This window comes from Harmonia axyridis, chromosome 5 (assembly GCF_914767665.1).
Source record: "Harmonia axyridis chromosome 5, icHarAxyr1.1, whole genome shotgun sequence".
NCBI classification, from domain to species: domain Eukaryota; kingdom Metazoa; phylum Arthropoda; class Insecta; order Coleoptera; family Coccinellidae; genus Harmonia; species Harmonia axyridis.
This window is the reverse complement of record NC_059505.1, coordinates 23,567,707-23,586,873: the sequence shown is the minus strand read 5'-3', so window position 1 is coordinate 23,586,873 and position 19,167 is coordinate 23,567,707. Positions and strand designations below refer to the sequence as shown.

Sequence of the window (19,167 nt, the reverse complement as noted above, 5' to 3'; positions counted from 1 at the left end):
TTATCATGCAGTCGAAAATCCTCATGGTTTTAGAAGAGTTGATCACCAAAATCGATGGTGGCTCAATGGGCAGGATATATTGGACATTACGTTATTGGACCTTACTTCTTCGACAATGTGCTGAATGGTGAACGCTATTCACATTTTCTTCGATAATTTATTCCTGGAATGTTGAAAGAAAACCACGTGGTTACAGCACAATGGTGCTTCAATGCATAACCATTAGATAGTTCGACAATATTTAGACCAATCCTATCCTAATCGTTGGATTGTCCGAGGAGGAACCATTCCTTAGCTCGTGCTATCCCCAGATGTAATTCCTATAGATTTCTTTCTTTGAGGTTACGTGAAGGAGAGATTTTTCAGAGATCTACCGACAACTGAAAATGACATGAAACATGGGATCACGGAAGCCTTCCGTTCAATTGATGGAGAAACTCTTGGTAGAGTTCCATGCTCATTTATAAGAAGACTAGCATTTTGTGTGGGAAATGATGGCGGTCTATTTGAAGATTTATAAAAAGGTTTTCCTCAACCTTTTTTTCACATGGTTCACATTGGTTCACATGGTTTTCACATTGTTCATTTGTTTTATCGAAAATTAAGTGCTTAATCCAGAGATATATGAAAGATAGGGGGTTACCCTTTAAAAAACCAAAACTATGTATGTATTTCATTTTCGGACATACTGTATGTGGATAAAAGTATTTTCAGGATGTGCATATTAGGCACCTATCGTTTGGTTAAAACAATCAAGTCGATAGCTTGAATAAAAACTTTTTTATGGACCATTTACGCACCCCGGGGTCACCCAGTATATATGCGAAAACTTCAAAGTGGGTGAAAATATACATTTTGCAGATATGCGGGTTTGATTGATTTCACAGCCTCGAATTATACAATTATCCCAGAATCAGGTGTTAGTATTTCTAGTTATATCATTCTCAACTTTAGAACTTCATGCCAAAGACCACCTCATAAAAGATTCAACTGACAACGAAAAAGGTTCAAATGTTTTATTTTGTTCCCATTTCTGATCCGCATTTGGTGTGAAAAATAAACTTTCCAAACCATGGAGTTTGCAGAGAACACGTGAGACCGAAGGGTAGGGTAGTCGGTGTATCCATTTTGGCATAAATCATTCAATGTCAATTTCACAATAGTGCGTCATTCTGCACGGAATATGGTCGACAAAGAAGCGTTCGGGTACCGCATATGATGTTATCTATCATGTTTTTTAATTAAATCGTCTGGGGCCTACCAACCGTATGTGTGTGATCGTGTGTGCAAAAGAGATTTATGCGCTCGCATAAAAGCTTCAATTCATGAGCTCTTGAGTTATGTTCAATATGTTCAAATACAATATGTTGAAAAATAAACGTAGTTCCATTACACGCGCGTTAATTTCCGAAGAATAAATTGGAATTATCAATAGATGACGACGAAGATAATATTTGGAAGAAATGATCTTTTGGAAGATGCATAGAAAATGGTCTGTAGTGTACTAGCATAGTATAAGGAATGGATACTATGACATTATAACCAGTTTTCGAGATGGCACCGGGTACACATGTATATATGATGTAATGTAAATTCGAGATACGTAAAGTATGATTACTGTGAAAATCGATTTCATCTTGGTTGTGTAAAACTGAAGGATTTATTAAGTTGAAGGAAGAATGCGGTAGGGGAGACCGGGGCTAGTTGGCCATAGGGGTAAGTTAGCCAACCGGGTTTAATTTTTATCCATATCATCAGATAGCGCTAGTAGTCATAAGGAATGTGTTAAACATCTTTCCGAAACATCTGCATTACACGTTAGTCTCGTACCAGGACCTACAGAGATTGTACATCATTTTTTCCGTTGGCGAGTGTTCGTGGTAAAATAATCATTTTGTAGTTTTACTGTGTTTGTGAACTCAAGGTGAGTTTGTTTCTTATGTTTTATATTTATATTGATTGGAGGGTTTTTCGTCTACATTTTACATCTTAATTGAAAGATATAATCCATCTGAATGAAAAAGTAGAAAGCCCTTTAGGCAGTGATGTCAACTGGGGCAAGTTGGCCAAAGAAAACAGGGTCAAGTTGGCCATATGGCGAATTTGCCCCGAAACGTAAGATTCATTTAATTTATTATTTTTCAGGAAATAGAAGCATGCGTACCTATAAAAGGAAAACAGAAAGAGGCAAAACACCGAAGGGGGTCATGCTGGAAGCGGTGTCTGCAGTTGTAAAGGGAAAACAATCAGTTAGGAAAACAGCTTTCGATTTCAACATTCCTAGAAAAACCCTTTCGAGATATGTTAATAAATTCATAGAGAACGGTGGCAGTGAAGGCAGCGTACCGGAAGAAGAAATTGAAGTAGGATATGCGAAATATTGGCAGGTATATCGAGATGGAAAATTTTTTTAATCAATATTATGATAATATTAATAATAAAAATATTATTATCAAGTGCTCATCATCAAAGTATTAGTACATACTAAACTTTCCGTTACAGGTATTTCCTCGGCAACAAGAAGAGCATTTGGGTAACTACCTGAAGAAAGCAGCAGACATATATTACGGTTTATCACCGAAAGAAGTCAGAAAATTGGCTTTCCAGTACGCAGTTGCTATAAATGCTAGAATGCCAAAAAGTTGGTTGGAAAAAGAAATGGCCGGGGAAGATTGGTTAACAGCATTTATAAAAAGGAATTCTTCTCTATCTATAAGGACACCGGAGGCCACCAGTCAAGCCAGAGCATCCAGTTTCAATCCGACAAACGTCTCAAAATTTTTCGATAATTTGGAAAGAGTAATGAGAAAATACCAGTTTCTCCCGTCTGATATATACAATATGGATGAAACTGGAATAACTACAGTGCAAAAACCCAACAAGGTAATAGCTCGTCGAGGATTTAAACAGATTGGAAGAATTACATCAGCTGAAAGGGGATCTCTGGTGACGATGGCTCTTGCTGTTTCTGCTGCAGGAAATAGCATTCCTCCTTTTTTTGTCTTTCCGCGGGTCAACTTTCGAGATTATTTTCTACAAAATGCTCCAATAGGTAGCGATGGAGACAGCAATCGATCTGGGTGGATGATTGAGGCAAATTTCATAAAGTTTGCAAAACATTTCATTAAATATTCTCGAGCATCTCAAGATAAACCTGTACTTCTGCTCTTAGACAATCATGATTCACATCTCTCGATTGAAGCTCTAGATTTGTTTAAAAAAGATGGAGTGATAGTTCTGTCATTTCCTCCTCACTGCAGTCACAAGTTGCAGCCACTGGACCGAAGCGTCTATGGTCCCTTCAAAAAATACATAAATACAGCTGCAGATGCTTGGATAACAAATAATCCTGGAAAAACAATGAATATCTATAATATTCCACAGTTAGCCAAAGAAGCTTTGCCATTAGCCTGTACTCCAAAAAACATTCAATCCGGTTTTCAAGTAACTGGCATATCTCCGTTGAATCGGAATATTTTTACTGAGGATGATTTTTTACCAAGTTATTCAACCGATAGACCTCTGGAATCCACAAATATTAATCAAGTAGATAATAATTCGAATTTGGTCGATGATACATTTGAGAATAATATCACTGCAGCTGACCGAGTAGCTGCTGAGCATCATATTACTGCTTTATCGGATATTGCTACTGAAGCGCTTCCTCCAGAAGAAATAAAAATGAGCAACGGCAATAATAGTGTTCAGGTTAGGGCTTCCAGCTTTTCCATTTCTCAGAAGGATTTGCTGGAAGCTGGCCCCTCAGTATCTAATGCAGGTTCATTTTATCTCGAACAATTGCGACCATTACCGAAAGCTGAAGCACGAGTTCCCCAAAGCAACAAAAGAGGTAGAAAACGTAGAACCACAGCTATTTTGACGGATACACCAGTTAAAATGGAGCTTGAAAAAGAAAAAGAGCGATCTGAAAATAAAAAAATCCCCAATAAGAAAACGAAACCAAAAATAAATTCCAAAGTTAAAGGCGCTACAAGAGATTTGTTCAGTGGAGAAGGCAAAGAAAACTATTCAAGACAATCCAAGGTGCCTAAGCAATTATGCGATGATGAAGAAAACGATAGTTTTTGTCTTGTGTGCCTAGAATTATATACTGACAGTCGTAGAGGAGATAAATGGGTTCAATGCACTCGTTGCAAGAACTGGGCTCATGAACTTTGTACAGATGGAGACATTTTGTTTTATATTTGCGAGAATTGTCAAGCAGATGATTAATTATAATGTCATATTATGAGAAGAATATTTATTTAGTTTTTCGAATTGTTATTGTTTTGACTTCATTTTTTGGTTTTTTAACTTTGTTATTTGTTAATGTTCTCCCTCAAATCTATTTTCTGTTTTTTTTTCATCAAGAAAAATATTATTGAAGTTATTTATGAGATTTTATAATTATTTTGAAATGCCAAAGTTTAGGTTTAGCAATTTTATAATTGTCACTCAAATGTGTGTTAAAAGTACCTATATATTGTTCAGATAATTATTGATTTTTCATTTCTTCTTGCATCTTACATATGGAGCAAATTACCCCAGACTTAAGGCCAACTTACCCCTAACCCGGGGATAGTTGGCCCACTTGACATCAACACATATAACTAATTATTACACTGAAAACCTTTGAATTACAAATTACTTTGAAGTGTTTTAGATAAGCCCAAACTTGAAGCATTTTAACAAAGTTTTGCTCACTAAGCAATTTCAATTTATTCATCTTAAAAAGGGAAAAAGTTTAAAAAATGGGCCAACTAGCCCCGGTCTCCCCTACCATCAAATTATTTTGTGGTGGATGTTTACAAACTGCAGAATCAAAACTGAAAAGTTAGACAACAACTAATTTGAACCAAAGGACCGAAGAAATATGGAATAAAACTGAACAGTTATTAAACATTATGCAGCATTCGAAGCAGCCTTCATTTGCAGAAATATCAAATAAATTTTCGTAAAATCTCAAATAAAATTGAACCTTCAATTATGAAATCGAAAAATTGTAAACAAAACAGTATTATTACAAGAAATGCGTTAGAAGATGAAATTATTCCAGCTGATATTGTGGTATCGGTATCCAAAATCAGAAAAACGTCGAACGGATGTGTTGTTGTGCATTGCGAGGATGAACATTCTTTTGAAAACTTGAAAATTAAAACACAGAGTAAACTTGGAAAAGAGTATGAAATATCTACGAGGAAAAGGATGAACCCAAAAGTCAAGTTGGAAAATGGTAATCTGAAAGAGGTTGGAGAATTTTTAGGCATGATAAAAATTCAAAATTTTACTGAAAATATCTCAGATCAACTCAAATTGATTCGTGAATATCAAAGTTATTTTGAAATCATCCGGTGAACAGTTCTTTGTGTAGGGTGGAAAAGCTACGGGTTTTTTTAATTTGTGAGTGTACTGAGGTGTTTTCGATGTTGGAGATAGGTATCGTGCTGATAAATGTTCTTTGGAGTCAAGTATGTCCTAATTGTAATAGAAAGCATGAGAAGAAGGTCTGTACTAAAGATCGCCTAGAATGTACAAACTGTAAATATGCTATCAATGTTTATGTTTAATAAAATATTATTATTATCCCGACTTTTGCCTATACGCGTAGGATTTCTCCTCGCCGTCGGCTTCTCACCCCCCGCTAAGAGGAACATTCACTCAATCCCAGATATTTAAAATATCAGAAGGGTAGTGCTCGGTCGTGTCTGGTCCTTGTGGTCCCCCTGGTGATCCTTGGGCCTGTCCTTCGCTTCCTAGGAATTTTCTCACCGTCCTTGTAGTACCATAAAGAACAGCTTTTGTATTATATTACTCACTAAGTCCCAGTTGCTTGATATTCCTCTTGAGATTTTTGGGAACTTTTCCAGTGGTTGAGATGATAATTGGAATAGTTTCCGTTGATATCATTCCCACTGACCCTTTATCTGAAATTAGAGGTCCCTATATTTTGAAATTTTTTCGACCTCTTTTTGACGCATGTTGTTGTTTTTTGGTATTGCTACATCGATGAGTATTGCTGTGTTTTGATGTTTATCGACTAGCAGTATATCTGGCCTGTTGTGAGGAACTGTTTTATCAGTCAAAACTGTACAATCCCAGTACAGTTTCGTTTTCCAGGATGGTTTCCGGTTGGTATTTGTAGTATGGTACTTTTTCAGAATGAATTAGTTTTAATTTGATTGCCATTTCTTGGTGTAGTATCTTTCCTACTGCATCATGTCTCTCTTTATATTCTTTTCCTGTAAACATTTGACATCCTCCCGTGAAATGTTGGATTGTTTCATTTGTTGGACACCCATAACGGCATCGATCGTCAGTAATAGTTCGATCCTTTATGATATGTTTGCAGTATTTTCTCGATGAGATCACTTGATCTTGTATAGCTAAAAGAAATCCTTCCGTTTCTGGATACATTGCACCTCATGTGAGCCAATAGTTTGACGCTTCAATGTCGACATGATCCTGGTTCATCTCGTTGAAATGTCGTCCATTCAGGGGCTTTTCTCTCCATCTTCGCAGTTCTTCTTGGATTGTCTGGTGGTTGTATGACAATTGCTCCTTGTGCAGTTGTAAAGGTGTTGATTCGTCTGCTCCACACAGTACTTTGTAGACCTCTGACGTGCCTGATTTGTCTTTGAAGTATGTTCGTAGGCATTAAATTTACCCATGGGTAAGTTCCATGATGTCTAGCAGACCTCTGACTCCCTCATTCCTCGGCAGTGTCGTCCTCAATGCTACTTTTCGGATGGTGCTTGTGTGCTTTTGTCATCAAGGTTCTCATTTTGCGTTGCTGGTTTTCTATATCTGTTTTGCTCCATGGAATTATACCGAAAGAGTATGTTAGAATTGAACATGCATATGTATTGATAGCTCTCGTCGTGTTCTTGCTGTTGAGGTTTGTTTTCGAAATTTTAATGATTCTCCTAATGAACTCAGTTGTTAAGTCTTTCTTCATTCTTTGATGGTTTATTCGTCGGTTTTGTTTTATTCCTAGGTATTTGTAAAGATCGTCCGATTTCATTGCTTCTATCTCCTGTCAATGGACAGGAGAGAGCGATTGGTTCATCTTGGATTTTTCCACGAACTACGCTAATAGTACAACACTTGTCCAATCCACAATTTGCAATTGGTTTTTGTTGCCAGTTTTAGGTCATCCATGTGGAGCAAATGATTGAGTGTAATAGTATTTCTATTTCTTTTGACATTGAAACCTTTTTCAGTAGCATTCAGTTGCTTAGAAAGGGGGTTCAGCGCCAAGCAGAACCATACGGGACTCCTTGGTACAGGAAGACTCGTCGCTTCAAATGATCTTATTAAAAAAAATCTGGATCTGCATAATGTTTTCCAAAATTTGCCGGCAAAATTGAATTTCGTTGAGGTGAATAATTATGCGAGTTATATCTTCGCACGGGAACAATTGCCATTGTTCACTAAGTAATGCAACATCGAAGATTTCTTAACAGAATTGACAAACTTGATTCTGTCAGAAACGAACCCATTTGGATAAAAACAGCGATATCTTTTTTCTTTGAATAACAAATTTCTTGTGTGATACCTCTTTGAAATCACTATAAAATAGACAATTTATTGGTGTAATGTGCAGCAGTAGCTCGGTACATTTTTTTTCCACTACGATGGGCTAAACTTCATGAACAAAATAATCCACTACCAAAATTTCCAATGAAAATATTTCTCCTAGCACCCCTTTGAAATTTTCGGAGGATGTTTTTGATGTAAACGTTAAAATCATTCTTCAGAAATATTTTTCTGAGAAAATTAACCAGAAAGATGCAAAATTGGACCAACCGTAAGGGCAAAACTATTGAAAGTGGCAAAAATTCATTATTTTCAAGGAAAAGAAAATATCTCGAAAACGGTAAGATTTTTATAATGGGAATTTTGACATAGCAGGTGGGTTATCCTTTGATCTACATTCTCCCTTGGTTTGACGTGGTCTTTACGGGACACCCTGTATATTTCTTATATACATGTATCATATTTGTTCCATTCATTCAAATCTCTCCAGTGAAATGTAAGAAAAAAAATGTAGTGCATGTTCGAATATGTGGAATACGTGGATAATGAATGTCAGTGTTTACCTGAGAGCGTTACATAATTTAACTATTGCTTCGCGAGAACGTCGAAATACCCCACATACCTTATTCATTACTCCTATTTTTTCTCCAATTTACGTAATTAGCGAGGCCTGATGAAAGCGAAAGAAGCTTCTACCCAATATCGGTTTCACCTTAGCTCACCTGGAACAACGAACCGTCTCCAGACGTCTATCATTCGTCTCCTTCCCTCCTCCGTCGCACACCGTCGTCCAGACCTGGCGCGTGCGTCTCCAAGCACGCGTCGCCTCGCGCCGCCTTCAGCGTCGGTGGTCAGTGCAGTGCGAAGCGTCGTGCGGGACGGTATGTGACGTTGAGGCGCCTGTACATGAGCGGCTGACACAGGGACAGGTCACCGGTGCCATGGAGCGATTTCGGCCAATTGTGGGCCAAGTGGGGTATTGCTACGGATTTGTATCATCCCCCGAGAAGACCTGAGGGATGCTGAAAAATGCAATCTTGACATGCTAAACGGGAGGATATTTGGGATATCGGAATCCACATGTTGCTGTTCCAGATATCTCGTGATACTTTTCTCTAAGACAGTGAGGTTCTTAATCATATTTGACTGAGCATTCTTTTACGTGCCATGTTCTAAACCTCAAATTATCGCACATTCTTGTTCCACGCAAAAGAACATGAACCGATATAAACTCAATATTCAAAGGAGAGGAAGAACATGCTTGTTTTTGGATTGAAATGTGGATGTAACTTCTGACTGGTGCAGAAAATTGTTCATTGTTGAATCAGACTAGATATCGTCCTCGAAATTTATCATTCCTGATTTTAACAGTGAAATATTGGCATTGATACGCTATACAACACAAAGAAACTATATTTTGTGACAATGTATACGCTACGAATATCTACTTTTTCATTAATTGGGTGGACTCGTAAACATTCCTCAAGAGATTCAAGAGTTCATATTTGCTTTATTAGGCTTTCTTGTATTGTCAAAAATTCTCAGAAACAACTGAACTCTGAATCGAGTTTGTGAGAAAATGAACTTTCTTTTCTGAAAGGAATCAGATTGTTTCAGAAGTGTTTCATTGGTGAATCACATTCATTCAGAATAAAGTCTAATCGAAAATGAAAGTTGTCAATCTTTTTTTCGATCTCAGTCCAATCAACAGAAAGCTCAGAAAAAACCTTGTTTTGCTTGCTGTATCGAGTGACAAAGCTTTCATTTGTTGTTTTATCAAGGTAATGCATCATTCCATATTGGTCAGTTATTCATCTAGTGCATGCTCCCTATTCAGTGACTTTTTGTTCCTCAAGTCTAACTTACGAGACAAAATGTATCAATGTGCATAAATATTGATATCGGCAGCACATTATTGATTAATATTTTATGTAGAGAGAAAACTGGTTTCATGCAATATTGGATTCAGATGAAAAAAGTGATTATCTCATTGGATTCTGAATGATATTTTCGAATTAAAAAATGAACTATGTTACGAACATTGTCCCGTTCAACGTGTTGCATCCAACATATCTTCTATGGGGAGATCATACAAATCCTAGTGAAGAATGTCAGGGGATTTCATATATCGTAGTGAGCTATCCGCTTTTCATTTCTGTCGCATAAACTAGTGTGCTGTTGTCCTTGTCCTTCCGTCAAGCCGCGATGTATCGGCCCGCTTACATACATATAAGTGGTTTCAAGGAAGAAAAAGTTCGCATTCATCCCTCCAGAAACATATATCTATCCTCTATAACATTCATCTTTGCTTTTTACTATCAACCTGTATATTCTTTGAGACCACTTATATAAAGTGCCTGGTGCTGTCGCACATAGTGTTCCATGGTTGTGCGACACGCACTTGTACCTTGTCTGTTCGAAGTATGTAGAGCGACTAACAAACCCTTTGTGCTTTTTTTACAGAGACTTGATAAACCTTACAAACCTCTCTAGAAGTACCTGCCAATATCCTTTTGTTGCCATCTTCTTATATCTTCTTTTATTGTTTTGAATACAGAAAGGGGTTTCTGTGCTTGTGTATAAATCAGCGTGATCCCTGTTTCGAGGTGACCAGAAACAATGACAGTTTTAAAGCGTTCGTATCGATTCAAGTGTTCGTGTGTTACGGCGTGAAAGTTCACCAGCCTCGGAGAGTAAGTAGCAGTGAGTTGTATATCCTTATATGTTTGTGGAGATAAGTACATGCTCTTCCAAAATGAAGAGTCGATTTTCTGATTTGTTTCTGAACAGAAAAATCAAAAGTCTACACAATTTGAAATGTTGATACCTTACTTATCAAATTTCACTATGTGAAATTTTTGTTCGATATCATTTATACCCATTACATCGGACACAGTTATGTATGAAGACATATTTTCATTTATGTTATCATTATTTAAGCGCTTGTTCAGACTACGACTTAGTCCGCATGAAAGATCATATTCTAAAATTACTCTCAATGAGATACCTAATGAAATGAAATGAATGTTCAGTTCACAGAAACAAATTTTGAAAAAGTTCTTCTTAATGTTCTGTTATATCCTGTTATGTTATCACTCCTACTCATTGTCGGTTATACATATTAAATCGAACGTACAGATGCATTTACTGCTTAATGATGTAGATATATGTATAGTTGTTGATGTATTATATAGTTTTTTCCTTTCACATCGAATGTTTGAAAGAAGATGTTCAGATTTGGACGGCTTTTAACTACTGAACACCAAAGACGATATTTTCGGTCAAACTCTTATTTATTGTCATATAACTGTCAGTCATCTATTCTATATTTTTTAAATACTAACTTGATAAACAAATAAAAAATTCTATACTGAGGTAGATAATAAACAAAATAATATGGTGATTAGTCTTCAATTTTGAATATGCTTAAAGCGTCTCTCAGTTCCTTTGATGCACCACGAACATTTGTTCCGTTATCACATAATACATTTTGGGGCATTCCCTCCACGTCTAGAAACCATTCTTATTATAGCTTGAGTAGCTGAATCAGTAGTCACAGAATGAGCGATTTCTGAGTCCATAGCTCCAACCGCTAGGCAGACGAAGAGTATCTCTTCCCATCTTCTATCAATTTTGATGGAAATAGATCCAAAAAAAGACATGCCAAAGTTGATGAATGCTCTTTTCACTTTTTGCAATCGTAATGTAGGTAATTGACCCATCAAAGGTCTAATTGGCTCAGCTTTTGTAATCTCAAACATTTTTGAAACACAGATTTTACAACCCTTCGTCCATCAATGATTAAAAACTGAGGTCCATATATCCAGAACTCCATATCTAGCTCTGTAGGTGTCTTTCTTGTTGCTAAATCTGTAGGATTTCCTTTTGTAGGAACCTACCTCCACTTATCTATAGTGGATCCAAGTACACACATTGAGTCTGTCCAAAAATAAACTCGGTTGATCGGTATTCCTAATGATTCTGTTCAACTTGTAGCAATTCTCCTTCCTAGGATTGTAACGTGTAATTCGAGTCTTGGTACAGATGATTATTTCATTGGAGCAACCCTGGTCTCAGAAATTACTATCATTGTCCCTATTTCATATCTTGATTGACCCTGTGATAAGAGATGGCTACAAGGGCTTCTTTACTACTGTCTGTGAATTTGTGTAGTTCTATATTCTCAGCATTTGGGATGGTCATGCTATAACATCTTGGTACACTGAAATTATGTACCGATTTGAGATTCTCCAGCTTCCAAATGATCTTGAAAATTTCTGTTGATTTCTGCATCCAATCAATTCAAGTTTTCCATTTCTGTTTTTTTCTTTTACAGTTAAATGAGAAATTAATTTAATGTGATCAAATGATGTCATAATCGATTGTGAAACACCTGTTTTAAAATCCAGTAGGTGAGGACCAGTCAACAGCATATCATTCAGACTCATACTCTTGAATTTTGCTGCTGGTTCATAAACAATCCTTACTTTTTTTTTGTTTGGATTCACCACTGAAAAATGAGGTAGATTCCATACCCTTGGACCACCTCTTGATGCTTCTTCTGTCAGTTTTCGGAGGTATCCTTTCTGAAAACAGTGTTCAAATTTTTCCTGGTATTCTTCTTTCAACATTGAGTCTTTCCTGCGCACATTGTAAATTATGTATTGCTTGTTCCCCATTTTTGACATATATCTTCATTTCGCAACAGCAGACCGATTCCATACCCGTTCTCGATATTTTTCATTTTACTATTCATCATTGTCTTTTCTTCCTCAATGTCTTCAGATTCTGATAAATCTGGCGTAACAACTGTTTTCCAAGTTTTTGTAGTGAATAAATTCAGCCTTAATTTTTGAAAGTCATTTTGTATCAGTTTGGTTTTCGTCCATGATAAACAATATAATATAAAAAACTTGTCAGGAATGTGGACAATGCTTTATTTTTCTCACAAGTTTACTTTTGCCAACGTTTCGGAGGCGATTTCCTCCTTCTTCAGAGCTCAAGAATATCAAGTTTTCAAGAAAACAGCAACTAAGCAATATTTCATGAAATTTTGCAGGATTAAATTAAAATCAGGTATAACGTCGCCAGAATCGAAACAGAAATAATTTCTGTTTTGTAATTGTAGATTTTGCAAATGGCCAACATAATTTAAAGATTTCATTATAGTTACAATATTAGTAACTTCGGTCGAGAGGTTTATCAATTTCTCAAAATTTGTATATTCGATTCGTTGAATGACTCTAGTTTTGGACAACAGCATCTCTATAATAATATCAGGTCGGCCTAAGGTTGCAATAATTTTGTTCACATCAGAAGTCAAAATTATGCCAGCAACTGCTGCCTTTGCTGGGCATTCCAAACATTTCTGAAATTTAAAAACAATTTCATCGGCTGAATAATTATATGAATGAAAACTGGCCAATCAAGAGGATTTTCATCGAAGTAAATAAAATATTCTTCTGAAAACTCACGTTTTTCCGGCTCTACATGCTGCTGAACGGTATTATTCACCGAGAGAAGCATCTCATTTATGATTTATGGTTTCACACAACATCTTCACACTTGTATCACGGTGCTGTAGCAAAGTGTTGTTCGTTTTTGCGTGGTCGCCAATTTCTTCTTTTTCTCTTTCAATCCATCGTTTCATCATGGTACTATTATAATATTTGTTTTCGATATCTTCGCTTTCTTTATCTAATTCTTCTCTCAGATCCATTAGTCTCGAAGCATTATAAATCTCCAAATTCTTAATTTTTTTTCTAGATTCAAGGATGACTATTTAGATCATTATAAAAAACTGAAGCGATCTTATGATTTGGCATTGAGCTCCAAAAGAAAAATTATTATGGTAATGCTATTGAAAAAGCTGATAATAAAACTAAGGCTATCTGGAATGTATTAAAAAATATTACAAATCGTAGTAGAGAGCCTTCCACTGAATACCCACCAAAATTCACCAGTCACAATAACACCATTAGCAGATGAATTCAACGATCACTTCACTGAAGTTGCATCAAGTCTCAGTTCTAAATTGTTCGTTCAGAGCTGGAATTTTTCCTGATGCTCTTAAGGTTACATTAATCAAGCTATGTCATAAAAGAGGTGACCTCGACAACTTCATCAACTACAGAGCAATAAGCTTGATTATTTCATTCGCTAAAATATTTGAGAATATTCTTGCAAAACGTCTAGTGAACTTCTTGTGTAAATCTACGATTTTATCCAACAACCAACATGGATTCACAAAAGGTAAATGCACAGAAACTGCAGTATTCGAATTCACACAAAGAATATATTCATCTCTTGAGGAGGAGATGATTCCTGCAGGATTGTTTGTTGATCTCTCTAAAGAATTTGATAGTGTTGACCATAGTCTACTTTTTCGTAAACTAGAGAATAAATGAATTAGAGGCATATATCTTAAACTGATAGAAAGTTATCTCAATAACAGAAGACTAATTTTGGTTGTAGACATGAATGGCGAAAAGTTTCTATCATCCGAAAAAGTCTTACATGCTGGGGTACCTCAGGGTACTATTGTTGGTCCTATACTATTTATAGTTTATGATGACGACCTCCCAGATGTTCCAGATGTTTCGGAGAAGGATATCGATCTCCAAAAATTGACCCACAATCAAGTGCGGTCCTTTCCTTGAATTTTGGGGGTATCGCCGTTGTGGGCTTCAAGTTTTTTGATGGGTACTTTTCGTACCTTGTCTGTCAAGAAATATGACTATTGCAGGAATCCCATGAATATCTAATCTATGTGTTTACATAGATAAGAAATTGATGGGATTCTTGCAATAGTCCTATTTCTATATTTCGGTATGTCATTGCAAGTACTGACTTCAACCATTCAGCACGGATTTGTATTTAAAATATAAACAATTACAAACTAAGGCCCAGTTTCACCAAACAGCACTTGATCCCAGATTGATTAAACCCCGCTTGTTACTAAAGCAGGCTTAACAGTGTTTTCTGTTTCACCATGCATCAACCCGTCCGAAGATGATCGCGATTAACTAAATCGCGATTAAATAGTCAAACCATTTGGCAACGTTGTGAACAAGAAGTTATATAGTGTTCTGTATCGTATTAGCAGCGATGACCACCATTGGCGCTAGGTGTCAGGTGTCATTCATTCATAACTCATAACATTTCAAATAATTTGTCATCTTGTAAACAAAAAACAAAATTAATTTTGCCGAAAATATCGAGTGATGTGCTTCGAAATGTCGGAAACTTGCAGAAGTTAAAAAGAAATTATCCCATTTCACAAAACCACATTCTGGAAAAAAAACTATATACGTAATTTTATTAACTTATTTATTTTTATTAACAAGTTTAACTGCTTCTTAAATAATATTTCAATCAAACATATCAATAAATTATTCTTTGCAATAAATTTCATAAAACACAAAAACAAAGTTTACGTGTATTTTAAATGGGAAATATTGAGCCTATACATATAGTCATATTTTGATGAAATTGACCCAAAAATTAGAAATTTGCGGAAAAATAATTACATAGACAAGAGTTCCATACTGATAAATAATTATTAATCTCAACTTGAAAGGTTATAATCCTCCAAAAATGGCCGATTAGTGCTAAATCGCGATTGGTCGATTAAATGGCGCTTTGGAGTGTGGTGAAACGCTACATTACATTAATCGTGATCTAAGGCCTCACTTAAGAGCCAAGTCAAGATTAAAGCATTTGGTGAAACTGGGCCTTAGTGAATTTCACACGATTTACTTCGGAAGTATTAGAGGTTAATGCACAAAAAGATTGCTCATAAATTGTAGCATATAGGTTTTTGAGGCTATAGCGGTTGAATTCATGGGGTCCGAATTAATATCTAGTACTCACTTTGTAGCTCATTTTGAGTTTATTTTGGCTTATAAATCAATATGCACATATCCAAAATTCAGACGGGGTTCGAATCTTGAACCGTTATTGTTTCTTCTTTGTACAACTATCTACTTGAAAAAAATAGTTTAAGAAGACTCTGCTAAACGAATAACTTGTGGCTCTTTTCTATTATCAAAAACCTGCAACTTGTGACGATGGTGCGTGGTGCAATGGTAATAGATAGATATTAAATATAGATTGCTTGCATATTGATAGATTATCGATAGGTTTTTAATAGGTACGAATAAATATCTTTGAAGAAAACTCACAAATTTTTCAATAACTTGCTTCCTAAAGAAATGTATAACAACAACAGAAATAGAATTAAACCATTTCAATTTGTTCCAACTCAAGACATTTTGCGAATTGTTTGTTTGTTGTTGTTATTGATATTCCATTGAAAATTTGTTGTTTGCTTAATACCGTTTAAAAAAAATGTAATGATCTGAATTTTATTGTATCTCAATAAATATGATTGTACTTTTTTTTAAATGAGTTCCTTCATTTTCCGCAAACGAAAATTATTCTAAGGAGGAGGGAGTATCATAATTATAAATAATTATCAAATTGAAAACTAAGAGCATCAAACACAATAAATGAAATAATGATCATCGAATATGTTGCGGAATTTGAAATAATTCTGATTTTAATAAATTCGTTTTGAGAAATAGGGTGTTGTGGATGTACCCATCAAAAATTTTCAACAATATACTCCTCATGAACATTTCAAGGATTAAGTCTAGGATAATTAATAATATGCAGTTATACCTAATAAATAATCAGTAGTAGGCTGGAGGACTCCGGTCGATGGCCAATAAAGAACAGTTAATATTATTATTAATCAGTAGTGCATGTTCTGATTGAGAAAATTATTTTTTTCATGTTGACTAGATTGAACCTAAAATTTAAACGGATGTAGGCGTTTTAACACACATAATTTCATGGGCTGTACTTATCTCCTCATTTACGACAATATACATAGATAACACAGGTGCCTTATCTACTTATCTTCTTTATCTGTATCAGAGCATACAGGTGAGAGGTCCACATCAACGGGGGGATAAGTTCAGTTGAGTGGTCGCGACCAGCCGATGATTATGTTACGTTCGCTGGAAACGTTGGCTTGTAAACTGTCGCCGGGTGGTGGCTCAGGTAGCACTTCTGTGGCTGGTGATGGAGCTGGTGGTGTTGGTGGTGCAGTGACGAACAGTCAGGATAGTGCCTCGCAGACGTCTCTCGATTCTAATGCGAACAGAGTTCATCCGTACCTGAAGCAAGGAAACGCTAACAAGTGAGTTTGACGTGTTGCATGCATCTTGTTGGAGACGATTGTATAAAATAATTCATCCTTTTTTTTTCATCCGAATTCAATGTTTTCTCTTTCAATTTGATGTGTAATTTTGGTAAATATAGGAAAAACCCCCAATTTCTCAAATGGAACATTTTTTTAAGATAAACATAAATGAAAAAGAATAGGGAATTGTAACTTTATAATTGCCCACTTGGTTTGGCTTACTTGGCAACAAAACTCCAAGTCAGGTCTTTACAGATTTAATAAAATCAAAATATACAGAAATCGAACTAAGACACCCCCACCCACACCATCGTGGAGAGGTGACTCTGCTGCAACGCCGTGACCTTTATAAATCCGCCGCAGCCAAAGTAAGAGTGCCTCGAAACCCATAACCTTTCATCTATTCACTGAGCTTTCACGATGGCTGATGTGGAACATACTCTGCATTTAAAACATCAGATCTTCGGGGGAAACTACAGTAATCCAATGCCCATTCACCAAAGTTGGTGTTATAACGCCAGAAACTAACTCTTCATAAGCAGGTATATTCTCAATTTCAACGAGAAAGTATTCCAGGAACGAGATTGATGATGTATGATTACTCCAGTTCTAAGGAATGTTCTTGCACTTGATGTTTTAATGCCTAGGGAGGTTGTTCTTATTCATAATATTCCAATATTCTTTTGTGGGATTTTCCAATACCTTTGCTTTGGGAAAATGACAGCGATATTTAAATATATTAACCTGAATTACTCTCTAAAATTATAAGGAAAAGATGTATCATAATATAAACCCGAGAAGGAATTTAGTTGGAGTTACTTGACACAAAAAATTTCACCAAACCTGAAATACATTTCTACAAAATGGATGATTCTAAAAAAAAATGTTATAAAAATAAATTAATTTTTCCTTGGTATTTGCTTTTTAATGCAAATATCAAGGTAGGTAAACACTCGCCGATAAATTATATTTTAAATCTCAAATACAGTTGGTAATGGCCTAAATATGAAAGTACCTCAGAATATAGATGGAAGGAGCGAAAAGTAAACATTTGTGCTCGATCCCGAATACAAGAGAGAGGAAAGTTTAGTGTCACCAATCACAATCTGGCTAGCCGATTGTGTGGGCGAGCCATACATAGGCTTGGAGAATCCTGATTTGATTATTGAATGCTTTATCAGGTATCCTTTTCTCATAACTTCACAATAACTTAATCCTTGAACTGGGAATAACATTGACCCTTTTGAAACACGAAAGAATATCTATGAATAAATCATATTGTGAACTATTTTTGAGCATGAACTGATAATTTCGGAATCAATCAAATTATGTTGCGCTACTGCTAAAGAGCCGTCAGACAAGGAGTGATAAATGTTGGCATCAAAACAAATGCATCAGTCACAAGACGATTTTCGTTCCTCTTATTAATGTTCTAAGGAAACTACGTACATACGTATCTGAGTTGCAAGTCTTAATTATCGAAATCATCGAAAAAATCCTCTATATCTTTCTCTCTAGCTGCGCATACTCGTTGCTCTTTTCATCGGCCACAAATTACGTACGACGAAAAAAACTACAAATTACCGGGATTTTGACAATTCCAGTATCGTAGCATAAATTAGAAGAGTGCAAAATCGTTGCACATAACTCTCACCAGGAAAAAAGAAACATTTACCTGAGGTTGAAAAAAAACTTACAGGTATTCGATACACAAAATATTTTCAAGTCATTCACTTAAAATATAAAATGAAAAAAACAAAATATAGCCAGGTCTAACGTAAATAGAGTAGAACTGATTCAGTTTAGCCAATTAATTGGTGGAAGAAGAATTTCATTTAAGAAACACAGAATTCTTAAATGATAACATGATAAAATAGCTCATTTCATTTCAGACATACCTGATTTGAAAAACTTATCAAACATTCTTTCTAAACTCTCTTCCGATCTTTATACAATAACTATGAAATGTCTCAAATTGGAATTTTGCAGCCAATATTAGGTATCCAGTTCTTACAGACATTGAAGTAGGCAGAAGTTTTCCCTAGCAATAATTGTTGCCCTTAATATAATTTCAAAACGTAACAATAGGTTTGAATACTTCAATGAATTCCTTCAAGTATTCTAATTTTATAGTATTGTCAGTCGTACCCAACTTATTCAATAAATCATTTAGTTCAAACTTCTCATTAGCTGCATTATGGAATCATAAAGAGAGTTAGGTTCGTCAAGTTGGTGATCCATTCATTGAATTATGGTAACATATTGTCAAAACTCTTGGACCCCCTATCAAATCTCAACTTGTTGAATGTAATATGACAATTTTATGTGTGTACAATCTTCGGGATTCGAAGGTAATCAGTTTTCAGCGAATAACGAGAGTTTTAATAGTGAGAATATTCCGTGGAAAATGCCGGGACTTCCAA

General features: G+C 35.7%; 1 protein-coding gene across 5 annotated transcripts in view; it reads left to right on the top strand.

Moving 5' to 3' along the window:
• The window catches only part of LOC123681187 (CUGBP Elav-like family member 1), a 518,049-nt gene that overhangs the window by 147,717 nt on the left and 351,165 nt on the right, over positions 1 to 19,167 (top strand). The window contains exons 1-3 of one of the 5 annotated variants that reach the window (XM_045619434.1): positions 8,347 to 8,512; positions 10,000 to 10,229; positions 16,477 to 16,741. The exons of 2 other annotated variants lie outside the window; for them this stretch is intronic. In XM_045619434.1, the coding sequence (XP_045475390.1) occupies positions 16,542 to 16,741 (200 nt within the window). In that variant the 5' untranslated portion in view covers positions 8,347 to 8,512; positions 10,000 to 10,229; positions 16,477 to 16,541. Of the gene's footprint in view, positions 1 to 8,346; positions 8,513 to 9,999; positions 10,230 to 16,476; positions 16,742 to 19,167 lie in introns of those variants that run through there. 2 more of the 5 variants (XM_045619433.1, XM_045619435.1) reach the window with 2 other exon arrangements.